Raw genomic sequence first — 14755 nt, 5'->3', positions numbered from 1 at the left:
CAATTAGTGTTGCTTCTGTTTTGACAGGCTACCCTGAGTAGTGGCTCAGATTACCCCCCTGCAGTTTGTATGTGTGGAGTTTTTTTTAATTTTAGTATTGCTTTTTTAAGAGAAGGCACAATTACTACTACTACTACTAGAAATACCAATTGAGATCCTTATAAATTCATTCTTTACATTTTCCAGAAAGAGAAGAGAAGAGAAGAGAAGAGAAGAGAAGAGAAGAGAAGAGAAGAGAAGAGAAGAGAAGAGAAGAGAAGAGAAGAGAAGAGAAGAGAAGAGAAGAGAAGAGAAGAGAAGAGAAGAGAAGAGAAGAGAAGAGAAGAGAAGAAGAGAAGAGAAGAGAAGAGAAGAGAAGAGAAGAGAAGAGAAGAGAAGAGAAGAGAAGAGAAGAGAAGAGAAGAGAAGAGAAGAGAAGAGAAGAGAAGAGAAGAGAAGAGAAGAGAAGAGAAGAGAAGAGAAGAGAAGAAAAAAAGTTGCCAGATAGCAAAATTATGAGAATTGCAATGGGAAGTGCCACCTTAAGACTGTACTTCTACTGAAATTCTAACCCCATAAACTTGTTTTCCATTTATCTGAATCAAGACTGGGACTATTTTCCCAATGTATTAGAATTGGGCATTTCTTTTTTTTTTCCCCTTTTATAATTTGCAAGTCAAACAAACCAACCAGATTAATTACAATACTTTAACAGCCTGTCAAATAAGGCAGTCCAGTTGCTTACCTTTTAAACTAGTGCATTAATAGAAATCTTTTTTTTTTTTGTAGCATTATCTCATAAAAATACACATGTAAGTATAGCGCAAACCATAAAAATATGTTGTAGACTTTAGCTAATCTAGTATCTTTCATTTCTAAGGAGGATTTGGGTGGAGGCCAACTTAATTAAAACCAGAATAGAGAAATGTGCTCTATTCATATGAGTCATATACCTCTGACTCACAATAGAGTCTGTGCAGCTAATGGGTTAATTTGTCCTGATAACACAGAAAAAATGGAGCTGGAGGTTATGACACTGTTTGAACTGAGTGCTGGTTTTAGACAGTGGATGTACAAGGTTTTTATGCAATTAAGAATAGAGATCTGTTCTAATGATGTCCTTTCTGTCTATTCAAGTGTCGTTACAAACAGTTCAGAAAGATGTGGAGGTACAGAAGGCTTAGAAATCCAGGACTGACACCTTCAATACTCTCTCATTGTAACAATATGCACATAAAAGCATTTAAGCTACTGTCACATAGAGGAAAGTCTAAATCACATGCACGTAACTTGTAATGCTGGCAATTTCCCCCAAGCTGGTGGCCCTGCAGTACTTCAACAGGAAGAATTCCTCCCTCAGCCACCTAACAAAAGCCCATACCTACTTGCCTTAGTGGCCTGATGCTGAGCACCTACATCTTTACCACAGGAAGTGTGGAAATCTTTAAAGCCAACAGCCTTTGTAACTCCCCTGGTCCCTTTGCCCTGGGGGACTGGCACCCACACCAGCCTCATTGGTAACTATTTAGCTCCTTGCTTTACACCACAACTTAAAGGCACAGATAGGGTACAGAAAGGGGAACTTGGTTCCTAGTCCATACTATTGTTCCCAATCCATAACTATCATGAAGTTCCATACAAAGGAACTGAAGGACCATGAGGAAGACAAGACTGTATCATAGCATGCATTCATGGAAGCACTAGTGCAACAAAACCTGTAGGCATGGGTATAAACCAAACAGCAATAATAAGCACACCTCAGCTACATCTGCCTAAAACTTAGTGCAAGGTTGAAAGCAGACACCAGAATTCTGCTGCTCTGCAGTTGATTTAGCTGTCTGATCTCCAAGGGCCTCACAAGAGAAGATATAAACCATCCCTCTTTTGCAATGGTTCATCCAGGTGAAACTCTTAATGAATGCCACAGAGGACAAGAACTGCAGGGATTTTGTGAGCTATTTTGCAAAGGGAGCTATTTTGTAAGGGATCCTTTGAGGAAAGCAGGCCTTAAAAGTAATGATTTCGTGGGTGTAATTATATAGGATTGTGCTGGGATGTGAAGACAATACAACACAGGCCTCAGTGTAAATGTGACTGAGGCTTCCCACGGTGATACGAATATTTATCCGTGTCTAGGTAAAACAGATTTAAAGAAACCACAAGGACTTTCCTCACATATTTAAAGCTAAATCAGTGTTTTGCTGGATTGAGGCTACAGTCCTCAGCATTTGCTACCTTCAGACTGCCCCGGGGGGTTGCCCCCTCACCTAAGTACTGCCACCCAACAACAACAAAAAAACCCAACCAAAGGAAATATGAAATTCTAGTCACGACAATGTCCCTTCAGCCCCTCTGCATGTAACTTAATAGCCCTCACCTGTTCATCTAATATAACAGTTATAAATTTGGCATGTGATCCAATGGACTAATCACTCAGAGACATGACTACAGTCAGCACCATTCATTCCTCCCAGCATCAAAAGCCCTGAGAAGTGGAAGGTGCTGATTAGTCACAGCCGAAGACTGTAGAGCCTCAACATGCTAGTTTAGTATTAATTTTCACCTAACTGGAACAGTGCAAACATCCAGGAGAAGGAAGAACAGTTAAAACATGTTTTCATGCTTATTCCCAATAAAATTAAACTGAGCCAAGTAGAAAACAGCCTGTGCAGCTGCCACATCATGGAGATGTCAGAAGAAGAAGATGCTCTTCCTGTCTTCCCTCCCCAGCCCACGTGAGGAATATGGCCCCAGGCAGATTTTCTGCTCTTTGCACAGAATGCAGGCACCAAGGTTGCACCACCTCTCCCTGAAGCCATCTAAATTTCACCCTCGATTTTCAGTTGTAAAGTCCCTCGCATGTTATGCCTGCACATGTTCAAGGCTGACCCAGTCTCAACGGGACTGAGTAGTTCTAGCTGTAATCTGGCTGGAATCCAAAAATGAGAGGTGGCATCAGTCCAGTACTTGTGCTCAGAGAAGTCCCAACAAACCCCAGCTGGCTTTACAAACAAAATGCAGTGGTGTCTGTAATTTTCCTAAAACACAGCTTGTAGATCATATGGTGCTCACCTTCCCACGTGAGCTCACCTAATGGCTGGAGAACAGGTAGGAAGCAAGGGAGGAAACTATTATCTGCTCTGCCTGAGGAAATGTAAACCTAACTCAGGCTGCAGGCTGTGTGGGGTAGGAATACCTTCTCTTGGGGCAGTTTTGAGTCCTGGGAGAGAGGAGTGAAAGTGACCCAAGTTCAGCAGGAACTTTGCATTGAAACAGAGGTGATGTTACTCCGTTTCCTCTTCAAAATGTGTTTTGGAATTTTGATTGACTAAAATATAGAAGCTGGCCTTACAGGAGGCCCAGAAGACAGGTTCTTCCCCCAAATCCCCTTCTACCTTTTCAACAGCTTAATCACCAGCTATGCTCCCTCTTCTGCTCTATTTTTCTCTCAGTTAATGTGGAATTACTTTATACACAGAGTTACAACTTCAGCATAGGTGGCAACAGTGCCCCTCCAACAACACTAAAAAAAGCATATCACCTTAAATTCATACTGCAGGTTTCTAAAAAGGCAGAGAAGTCACTCCCACAGGTGCAGAAGGGCATTAAACCCAAATCTTTTACTTTCTGTGTGAATAGCAATGAAAAAATTGAGGAAGCCAGACCATGACCTTTTTGTTGTACTGCAATGTTTGAAGAAGAGCAAGTCTACTTGCTCTTCAGGACAAAATCCATAAAATTCAGGACAAAAGCTGTAAGGGCATATGGTGGGGGTTATGAATGTGGATCCTAAGGAGACAGAGGTACTTCTTTCCAGCCCTGAGTAAGAGACTGGGATTGAAGACTGTCATTAAAACTCACCCTGTCTTTAGTGTTCCCTGTTGATTAGGCAGCTCTGCTTGGTGGTTTCAGCTTTACAAGTAGACCTAAAGATCAAACACCTGCTTCTGGATTCATTCCAGTAATTCAGGGGCTAAAAATGTTGATCTGTAGCACTTCAGATGCCTAAATTTTGGACTGGTTCCAAGTTCTGCATTGAAGCTCCTGCATTAAAGGGTCAAAACAAAAATAAGTTTATAAAGAAACAGATCTCAAAATCTTCCTAAATGCAGTTATTTTCTGAAATGGGCAGTTTAATTTCAATCATTTTAACGTTTCACTAACATTTTGTTAGATTTCAAATTAACAACATTACTTCGCAGAAAATTGCATTATGCCCAGCTGCAGTATCACCACTGAAGTTTTCGGCACAGTAACGTTAAAGCAAAGGTATACTTTGCTATTTTGAGTCAAAGACAGCATTTTCCTGACCTGCTGCTGTTAATCATTTCAAGTGTATGTTTACATGACTGTTTTTGCCAACCCACTTCCAGCTGTCACCAGCCCCCACAGAACATAATAATAAACACCTTGTACACCCATAAAGAGCTAACTGGAAATGGGTTAGATACACAGAGAGGTCTGGAAGCTCTGAGAACATAAACCATACAACTTCCCTAATTTTTTGTTGAACATCTCATTCTTCGACCCAATGACAACATACAGTGTTGATTTTCAGGTGCGAATTTTATTGTGGATCATAACAAAGGTTTCAGAAAAAGCACAGGGAAAAAGTCATCAAAAGAGTGTGTCTTTTACTTACAGAGTATATATATTCTGTGAAAGCCACTAACTCTGCAGTTGAAAGCAAGGCAGCTTAATTTAAACTAATAATTATTTTTCAGATACGTGTTATGCAAATTTCGCAAATATTCTTTTTTCTCAATTAGTTTGATATTGAAGTTGAGAACCAAATATTTCAAGGACTTGTTGCAGAGCACATAGTATTAAATTGTTGGACAAAAAAAGAAAATCTCACTACTGAAGAAAAAAACTCCCACAAAATATTGTCAAAATACACAAAATTAGCCCTTGTAAATGTTAAATGACTCAAAACCTCTTTGGAAAATCTGTGGATGCTGAGGTATGCCTAATTTTAGAATTTTGATGATGCAATCTCAATTTTTCATGTGATAAATCAAAATATCTAAATTCAAACTAATAATAACTTTTTACGAAGGATTTCTTCAGTCTGTCATCGTACTTTGACTATAAAGATGAAACCCATACTAATTCTTAAAGTAAAAGGACAAAAATCTATTAGGTAACAGTGTAAATAATCTTGCAAGAGGTCTTCAAGGCACTGTTTCCTCTTTGGATGCTTGGCCATTTATGAAGGTTGTTTCGATAGGAAGACAAGAATAACAAAAACTAGACCTAAAGCTGGTATCTAGTATATTAAATATTATATATATCTTTCTCTAATGAAATAAAACCCATTACTTCTAAAAGCCATTCTGCTTTACAACACTGCTGCTTGCAGTAAGGTGTCTGCTAAATTGATCTGAAACATGAATTTAAAAACACACTGGCAGAAAAGAAGTAAGAACAAAAGTCATCCAAGTAGCGTTTACCTCAATCAACACAGTCTGCCTGAATGTAAACCATTTCCAAGCACTGTTACCCTCTGTAAAACAGAGGCTCTGTTGGTTTAATGCCACTGGTTTACACGGGATACACCAGTCAGCAACTTGGTCCACAGTTAATTGAAGCAGATAAGGACCTTTCCCAGCTCTTGCTGGTCCACTTGAATTCCTGAGCTATGTAGCTGCAAGGGCTGCTACCCCCTGTAACAGGAAGATACTTACAGATTAAGAAATGCAAAGAACTAGATATTCTGCTGTCAGCTCATTTAATGAGAAACTCGGTCTGTACTCCATCAGAAATACAGAGCAATCCAATTCTGGACTTTATGAGTGTGTCTTAAGTAAAATTATGCAAAAGTTCCTTCAATACCTTTTTTATAGGGCCTGTTCTTTATGGAAACTCAATGTCAGTCAGCTGGGAGAGAAACCTGAAAGGTGCTGACTTCAACATATTAGGATTTTAGGTAATTATCTTGACAACATCTTATGGACACACTATGAAAAACCTGTAGCTCCTCTTCAAAAGAAAAGCAAGTTTTGTGTGGTTGGAAGAGCATGTCAGGATCCAACAATGGGAAAAGACGCTATGTCTAACCACAAAACAAAACTGGATACCATATTGCTGGATGCAATGGACAAATTAGAAGTCAGAGAAGCACAGAAAGCTGTGCTTATGGCAGTTTCGTGCTGCCCCAGCAGCAGAAATGTTTACTGTTTGTTACTCAAGGCAGTCTTATAGTCTGCCAGGTTTTGGTGGACTCAGCTTCCTGTGGGCCTTCGTGTGATAGAGCACAACCAGACAAGCACATCGGTCTGGTGGATGAGATCCAAATACCACCACGAGATCTTCAGTGGCTTGGATTCACACTGCCTGGCTTTAGAAATCCAGTCGAAGTGCTGAGATGGCAGCCCTGAGAACAGGGGCTCTCTCTGGGACCAGCAGAGGAACTGGTCTCTCCAGATGGCTGCTCATGTCTTACACGAGCTAAATCAATTGACTTGGGTCCATTTAATCATTTAAAGTAATTATAAATAAACCTGGGATCGACCTAAAATTTAAACAACTTCTATCTTAATATAAACAGTGAGGAAAATTCTGCATCCAGCAGTATATCAGTACACACTGCTGTGTATCAAGAATAAAAGCAATGAAGGCGTTGGCAGAATTTGGCCCAGCTAACTTAACACTTCCCTTCCCTGGAGGAAGGGGCTGACCTACACCAATGGCTGAAGAGCAAACTGTCTACAGTAATATTCTATATCTCTAAAGTATTCTGTATCAAAGCAATAAATATTAGATATAATCTGTATATTAGATTTCATATTTATCTGATAGCTATTTAAATCTACACTGTCAAAAATATAAGCAGTGACCCACTCCTACATGGCAGCATATACTATTTGTGTGAATGTGTTAAAACTATCACATGGATCTATATTTACATAGGACACTCTCGATTATATAGTGGATTTTAATTTACATAAATTGTTACCATAGGATAGGTAATTGTGTAAAGGTTGGATGTTGTTTAAATGTTTCTGTGGTTCTGCATAATTGCATTTCAGCATGAGCATTTCATCACTCCATCTCAGTATTATGTTTTTAAGGATGGAAAATGGAGTCTGATAAGCTTCAAAATCTCCAAAAATGTTATACCAATATAGCACAAGAAATACTTATTTTCAAGTCCAGGCAAAAAAACGAGTTTCACTGTTCACCTTACATATATAAATCCCTTCTTTAAAGAAAGTGCGCTCCTGAAATCAAAGGCAGTCAAAATGGTTTGTCACTGTTGATACGTAAAAGTGTTTTAGCTGAGCATGATCTGCAGAAAACCATACGTTTTTTAATTAATTATTACAGTTACTAAAATCTAGGTGTGCAAATAAAAAACTTACATGTCAAACGTTAAAATAAACTGAAATTGCTGCTGGTATGTACATGAGAAGTTGTGTCTCAGTTTGCTCAGAAAACGTTTGGTTAATTCTTAATTTTTAGCTTCTCAGATATTAAAGCTGTAATGAAAACACGTTCATTTTCACTGAGGTCAAAATGTCCAGTTATTTCTCTCTGTAAAAGGCAAATAATTGTTATTTTCTGTACCTCTAGTTTCAGAAACTCAGTTAGAAATACAGAGGCAAGAAAATATTCTAACAAAGATATTTAGAATGCTTATAACAATCAGATAACAGTTTCTGAATTCATAGAACCCCCAGGCATTGTCCTTTAAACTGAACACTGACTGACTTTCCCTTGAAAAAGTTGATATTTACTTCTTAGAAGAATAATTTCGTAGCCCTGCAGCAGAAACTCATATCACCTTATTACGAAACATCAGTTGGTGTTTATCAAAGACAGAAAGCAATTTCTTGAGTTCCCTTTTTGCTAATGTTCTACTGGAAAGCTCTACATAAAAGAAAAAAAAAAAAAAAGCCCTGGAAAATTGAAAAATATGTCATGCTTTACATAATAAGTAACATATAACTGTTAATGACTGTTCTTGCCAGCACTGCCTTTCTTCCGAGGAACTGACTCAGGAGTCAACAGATCACTTTTCCTTTTACCGAAACAAGTTCTGCCAGACCTGGATGACTATTAACAAGTCTCCTTCCTGCACTAAGCAGCCCAAAGATTTCTGAACAGTTGTCTAGGAACTTCAGCTTAAGGATTTTTTTTTTCCTTATTGTGTAACCCAGGATTCCAAGAACCTGTGGTTGCAATGGAACACTTCGTTTAGAAAGTGATTCAGGCAGCCTCTATCGGCTTCTTTACAGAAAAATAACTGGTGCTTGGTATCAGTCAAAGGGAAAAATCAACTCCCATTTCTCCTTTGTGTCTTTGTTAAAGCTAAAAACAGAAAACAGCTTACACTTGGTGATTATTAGATTAAAAAAACCTTTATATGCATGTAAAATCACCAAAGAACTTTACAGTGTAATGGAATCTTTGCAGGTGGGAGTAATTTTGACCAAAAAGCAGTGCTTTTGTATCTGAAACACTATGGGAATATTTCTAGAAAATTAATCTTTTTTTTTTTGTATGTGTGTGCTGGACATTATGCAGCAAAATACATTCATCATAAAATCAACCAAAGGACAATTCTAAATCCTATTTAGCAATAAATCTAAACCTGATAATCCTGTGATTAAACTACCAAAACAAAACCAAGACATTCTTCTACTTTCTAATATTACGTAATAATACAAATATTATAGAAAAACTGTATTATACAGGTGTGTCTTCCTGAAATGTGTTCTTTGCAAAAAAGATCTCTGCCTTGAACAAAACCAAGTGAGAAGCTGCAAAGTGTGCTGCTGTGGAATGCTCAATAACACAGATTTAAAGCAGAGTATCACATTATAATAAGTCTGAAGGAATGACTAGCCACTTCAGTTTGTACCCATAAAATTAAAACCTAATAATAGCACAGGAAATATATATTAATCAGGTAAAGTCTCTTCTTTTTAGCCGTCATGTGAACGAGTGTATTTAACTGTTTCCCTCAATTCCATTCTAATTTCTCACAATTAGAATGGAACTGTCTTATCATGGATAGAAAATATTCTTCCCCTTCCCAGATTCAAAAAAGATATATGTAAAAAATATTAAAGTAGTCAGTACAGAATCTTCCTATGATTGGCTTCAAAGGCTGATTTGAATCAAAGTTACCAAATCGGTTTGTTTCATTCTTGTTTGACCTACTAAAAACAGCATGAAGACAATTATTATTGAGACATGAATACTCCCAGAATATACTCAAATATTTTCATCCAACCCTTTTTTCTTTTTAAGTTATGTAGTTTTAAATCTACTGTGAAAATAGTAGTGCAAGAATAATCAATTAAAAGTTCTTCAGATAAATGGTTTAGTTCCTTTCAGGATAAAGATGCAGAGGAATATGGATGAAAGATATGCTAATTACAATGCTTTCTTTGTTAACACTCCTTTACAACCCAAATCAGTTCTTCACTCCACGTTCCTGTATTTGGTAAACAAATTGTACAGTACTCTCAGTGTAGACTTCAAGTCACAATTTACAATATCTAGAAAAAAGACAAGGAAAAACAAATTAGTAACTTCATTAGCTCAAAATATTTTTCAGAAAAAAAGCGCCTATTCTCTACTCCCATCCCATCCCTTGTTTGGATCAATATCCGGATCACACAGATAGTAAGAAAGAGCAGAAATATCAATAAAGCACAATTTTCAAACTGGCAACTCAAAAATTGGTGTTTTAACCACTTTTAGTTAGGGATACAAATAGCTAATGCTACTGATGTTGAAATGCAACCAAAGTTTAGATACCCCTGAGACAAAGTGTGTCCAGAATTACATATATTTATATGACTTAACCTTCAGTCAGCGGTGGCTGAAAAGAAACAATTTTGAAAAAATCATCAGGCAGGAAACAATGGAACTCTCCTCTTATGTAAGAACTGTAGGAGTTAGCACATTCTGGGCTGCAACATCCTTTATTAGGCCTAATTTCAGCAAGATAGCTAGAGGCAAGTTTAAATTTTCCAAAGGATCTAAGGAAGCTAGGTATATACAAGTGCTCCTTGAAGACAATTCTGAAAATTCTTTGAGCTAGCTGACATACACGGCTGAATCAGCCCTCAGAAACTCAACATCTAAAGTAAGGGATTTATATGAAACAAAAAGCTAATGAATACCTTCTGTTTCAAAGAGAAGTTCTTCAGAAAGTCAATATTATTTCACAAGAAATCTATAAAACAAACTGACAAGTACTACTGCAGCAGTCTACGCTAGTGCTGCAAGGAACATTTAGTCTCAAACAGGGATTTAGAACTGCCCTCAGAAAGAACTGAGTAGAATTAGTATTGTCCTATCTCTTTCTGTTGACCATATAGGAACTCAAATTCCTGACTTTGGTCTTGGAATTGGCCATGAAGGTGTATAGCAGATGGTGTGGATACTCCCCCTTAGCTTCAAAACTTCCACGTAAGCCTGGTAAATGGTGTAGGTAATCATTAGAGAGTTTTGCTGTTGTATGTATCTACAGGGCTGTTTCTCACAGAATGTAAAGGGCTCATCCTCTGAAGAATTAATCCAATCAAACTTACACATGGTGTCCCAAAGTATGCAAACTTTGAAGGGCCAAAGATATCGGCTACGTGGCAAACCGACATCCATGGACAAAGGGTGAAAACACTCAAGCCTAGATTGATGCATGGCCATGAAACCAAATCCATGACGGTTTTGTGGCTCTCAAAAAAATCAGATCAAAAATGCTTGGTTATAACAGGAAGAGGAAATGCCAAAAGCTACAGGAAAGGTACCTCTTGTTATAATCTGCAATATCATTTGCATGTAACATGGAAGTTTCCTCTTTCAGGCCAGGAGCAAGGTGCATAACACCTTTTTTTCCTAATAGACCTCCAAATTAATAAAGACATAACTTTGTTAGGTCTTTGCAAAGATACCAGGAGACTCCACCACCACAACAGAATGGCACAGAAAGGCCCAAACTGAAAGAAGCACGCTCCCAAAGAAAGATGAGTTATTTCCATTGCTTCGTGTGTTTGACTGGCATGTACAACATTTTACTGGTTGCAAGTTTCAAAAAGAGAAGCTTGAGTTTGGCTTCGATGTACACATTTCAAGAACTAATCTGAAAAAGCTCAGACTGCAAATGAATTCGTTATAGACTCAGTAGATTAATGTTCCAGCCATTTTTAAAGTAAAAGGTCACGGAAAGCTTTTTAATACCTTTTCAATTATATTGCAAATAACCCAAATAAACTGTTGACCCCATAAAAATCATTGGGTTTTATACTCATTTATTTAACTGCATTCTTTTTTCCACTAAATATGTTTTTCATATTCTAAAGCACTTTTCAGCATATTTTTTCCTCAAGAACCTCAAAGAAACAGTGTAGGAATTTAAAGAGAATTTAGTGTACACATTTAGGGTAAGATCCTTTTCAATACTCTTTTGCTCACTGGAAATTTTAAGTACAGGCATTGTGCCCAATGTAACAACACATAAAACAGATGTGTTTTTCCATTCACATTGGGCAGGAAGTTTCATATTAAGCATTTCAATAATTGCACAAGAAATGTCTTATATATGCTGAAATATCCTTATGGCTTGATTTATACTGGAAAAATTAGCTGTCCCCTAGAGCAATAAATACCTGAAAAATTAAATGCCATAAGAATTTTAAACCTCCATGGGGAGTAAGGGATCACAGATACTCTCTGTTTTACTTGGATCCCTAGATTTCACTGTTTCCCCCTTCTCCCTTTTGACTATTTCAAACATAAAGGTTTGTGATATACTCACCAGTCATTTAGTTAAGCGTGATTGTGGATAAGAGTTCAGACAATCAAAAGAAGTAAAAAAATAGGCTGGGTAGGTCCAGATTTAATGCACAGGTAGCAAAGGCTTGACACTGAGATGCATCATTTTGTGTGTGTGCATATGCCTGCTGCTCCCAGGAGTTGGGTGGGATGGAAAATAAGTAGAATGGAGCAGAACCTGATTCGGCAACGTTTGCCTGAATCTCCAGAGAGTTCTTACTATTAGAAGCAACAGATCATATCAGTACCTTGGGGAATGACAATCCAGTATTGCGGCAGGAAAAGACTGTGAGCACCATATAATGTGAATCTGCAACTGGTCTTGAAAACACACATTTATGTGTTAATTATTATGGTGGGCAACCAGCAGAAACCCAGCTATCAGGTTAGGAAGAGTGGAACAGCTGCATGTCCAGCTTCTGCATGGTAAGAAGTGGTAACTGCTTATGGGAGTAACCACAAGAACATGGTGAATCAACACCATGGTGAATCAAGGGCTCTGTATCCAGACCAAACAGCTGGATTTAAACACTGTAATTGTATGAACAAAGAGGAGTGGAACACTGGTGCTGCTAAAGCCAGCAGTAAAACCTTTATCCTCCTCAAAGACATGTTTTACTTTCAGTCTCCAACTCTGTACCTAATTTAAATATGCACTGTTAGGCTTTGCATTCAAAGGCAGTTATGTGAACAACTTCTTCCACATCTCCCTCTTTTGTGAAAATCTTGTAAATTACATTGGAATACTTGAGGTTTAGTATGAAGATATGGTATGGGGGAAAATGAAGCAATTGTAGCAATTCATAGCTGACAGTGACACCATTCACACCTGTATTCTTTTCCTTTCAGTGAATATTTGAATATTACTGCATATATGTGGTCATACAAATTTTACCCAGGCCACTGAAGAAAGGAACTGCTGCAGAATTTGAAAAAGTGTATCTATCAGCCATTTAAAACACAGAGTTACTCGAGCAGATCAAAACGTATCTTGCCTTTTTCTCTTTGATTAATGTTTTAACCTTCACTTAGCCATCCCATAACCCTGTAGCATCTGGACCCAATGCAAATTTTTAAGGAGATACAAAAAAGGTAGAATAGATACCTTCTGGTCTTGGCTTTGGTTTTTCCAATCCACCATCTTGCATTAGCTCAAATGCAAAGGATACGTTGAGGACCTAGTAATATAATGAAGGTAGTCACTATTGTGAACTTTATATTTTATAGTACAAATGTTCAAAACAAGACCTATTTAAAGGTGCAGAAGGAAAAAAACAGTCAGGGCTTCATTTATGAACAGAAGATTTGGTTCAGGGAATCCAGACAATCCATTGTTTTGGTGTTTTAGTCTGATGGTGATTTCAGAAATATAAAATTAATTGAAAGATAACATACAAACTAACATTACCCATAGAAAAACTACTTACAAGTAAGAATAGCCCACCTCCCTCAAGTATAAAAATTGGAACATGATGGCCCATGAAGTGCTCTTGTCTTGAACAGACAGCTGAACTGCCTGGATAGCAACAGACACTGAGGTAATGGTTGGTCTCAAATTGACACATTGTACATATATGCCTTTATGCTTCCAAAACCCATTAAACTTTTCAAACATTAAATGTGTCTTGGATTTTGGGCATAAAAAAAAAATCAGTTCTGTCATCAATTCTTGTATGTAACCCTATATGCACTTAATGAACAGTAAGTCTCGTTCAATGACAGCATCACACAGTGGCTGCCAAAATCTGTTAGTACTTGCTAACCACACCATCATTAATATAATTTTCTGTTTTATTCCAGATAAGTATTTATACCGAGATTTTTTAAACGCTTGGAAATGGATACCAGTACAGTCCTTTCTTTCAACTATCAACACCAAACTTATGTGGAAAAATTTATGTCATCCTTGTAAAACTAGACATGTTTATATGTTTGTTTGTTTTTAACAGAAAAATACAATCTAATTACCTTTTGTTCAAAACTATCAGGAGTCAAGAAAAAGCTGTGCAGGGGAACAAAATAGCCTTCTAGGAGACCCATTAGGAGGACTAAGTACACACCATCTGCAAACTGTAAAAAAGACATTTCTCAGTACATTTCCTGAAAAAATATCTCATTGCTTTTCTTAATGAACAAGATATATATTGTCTAATGCAGAACTGTCAACAAACTACTAAAACAAATATTTTAAATTGCATCTAAAAGATGTCATCTCACTTCTTTGATGCTATTTAATTAGTTCTGTTATGTCTAATTTTAAGTGTCTGTAATTACAGAGGAAGATATCTAATTGCTATGATATATGTTCATTTCTATCTAAAAAAATAGCAACATCCATAAGAAGGACATGGACCTGTTGGAGCGAGTCCAGAGGAGGCCACGAAGATGATCAGAGGGCTGGAGCACCTCTCCTGTGAAGACAGGCTGAGAGAGCTGGGATTGTTCAGCCTGGAGAAGAGAAGGCTCCAGGGAGACCTTTGTAGCACCTTCCAGTGCCTAAAGGGACTACAAGAGAGTTGGAGAGGGACTTTTCACAAGGGCATGTAGTGACAGGACAAGGAGGGGAATGGCTTTAAGCTGAGGGAGAGCAGGTTTAGATTAGATATTAGGAAGAAATTCTTTACTGTGAGGACAGTGAGGCATTGGAACAGCTTGCCCTAAGAAGTTGTGGATGCCTCATCCCTGGAACTGAGCAAGGCTGGATGGAGCCTGGAGAAACCTGGTCTCGTGGAATGTGTCCCTTCCAACCCAAAACATTTTATGTTTCATGGTTTTGTCAAAGGCCTCTCAATTCTACCCCTGTGACATCAGGTCTATTAGCGCACTGAGGTATCTCCACACTCAAACTGAGTCATCTGAAGCAACCCATCACTTTCCTGAGGTAAGGAAATTTTCTTCCAACTGATAGAAATACAGTCTTCTCATCTTAGGGAATACTGTATTGCATAAATGCTTAAGGAGTTTCTAGGTACATTTGAATAATACA

At 37.8% G+C, this 14755-nt stretch overlaps 1 protein-coding gene across 1 annotated transcript in view; it reads right to left on the bottom strand.

Moving 5' to 3' along the window:
- Window positions 1-4526: 4526 nt before the first annotated feature.
- Window positions 4527-14755, bottom strand: part of PARVA (parvin alpha) — a 66542-nt gene continuing 56313 nt past the window's right edge. The window contains exons 11-13 of the mRNA XM_027714877.2: window positions 13738-13839; window positions 12875-12947; window positions 4527-9488 (exon numbers count right to left, since the gene is read on the bottom strand). Of these exons, the coding sequence (XP_027570678.1) occupies window positions 9412-9488; window positions 12875-12947; window positions 13738-13839 (252 nt within the window). The 3' untranslated portion in view covers window positions 4527-9411. The remainder of the gene's footprint in view (window positions 9489-12874; window positions 12948-13737; window positions 13840-14755) is intronic.

The sequence above is a fragment of the Pipra filicauda genome, unplaced genomic scaffold (genome assembly GCF_003945595.2).
Source record: "Pipra filicauda isolate LSUMZ 115617 unplaced genomic scaffold, ASM394559v2 scaffold470_size491443_pilon, whole genome shotgun sequence".
Taxonomy (NCBI): Eukaryota; Metazoa; Chordata; class Aves; order Passeriformes; family Pipridae; genus Pipra; species Pipra filicauda.
Note: the sequence above shows the minus strand (reverse complement) of the source record. Positions and strands in the feature narration are given on the sequence as shown.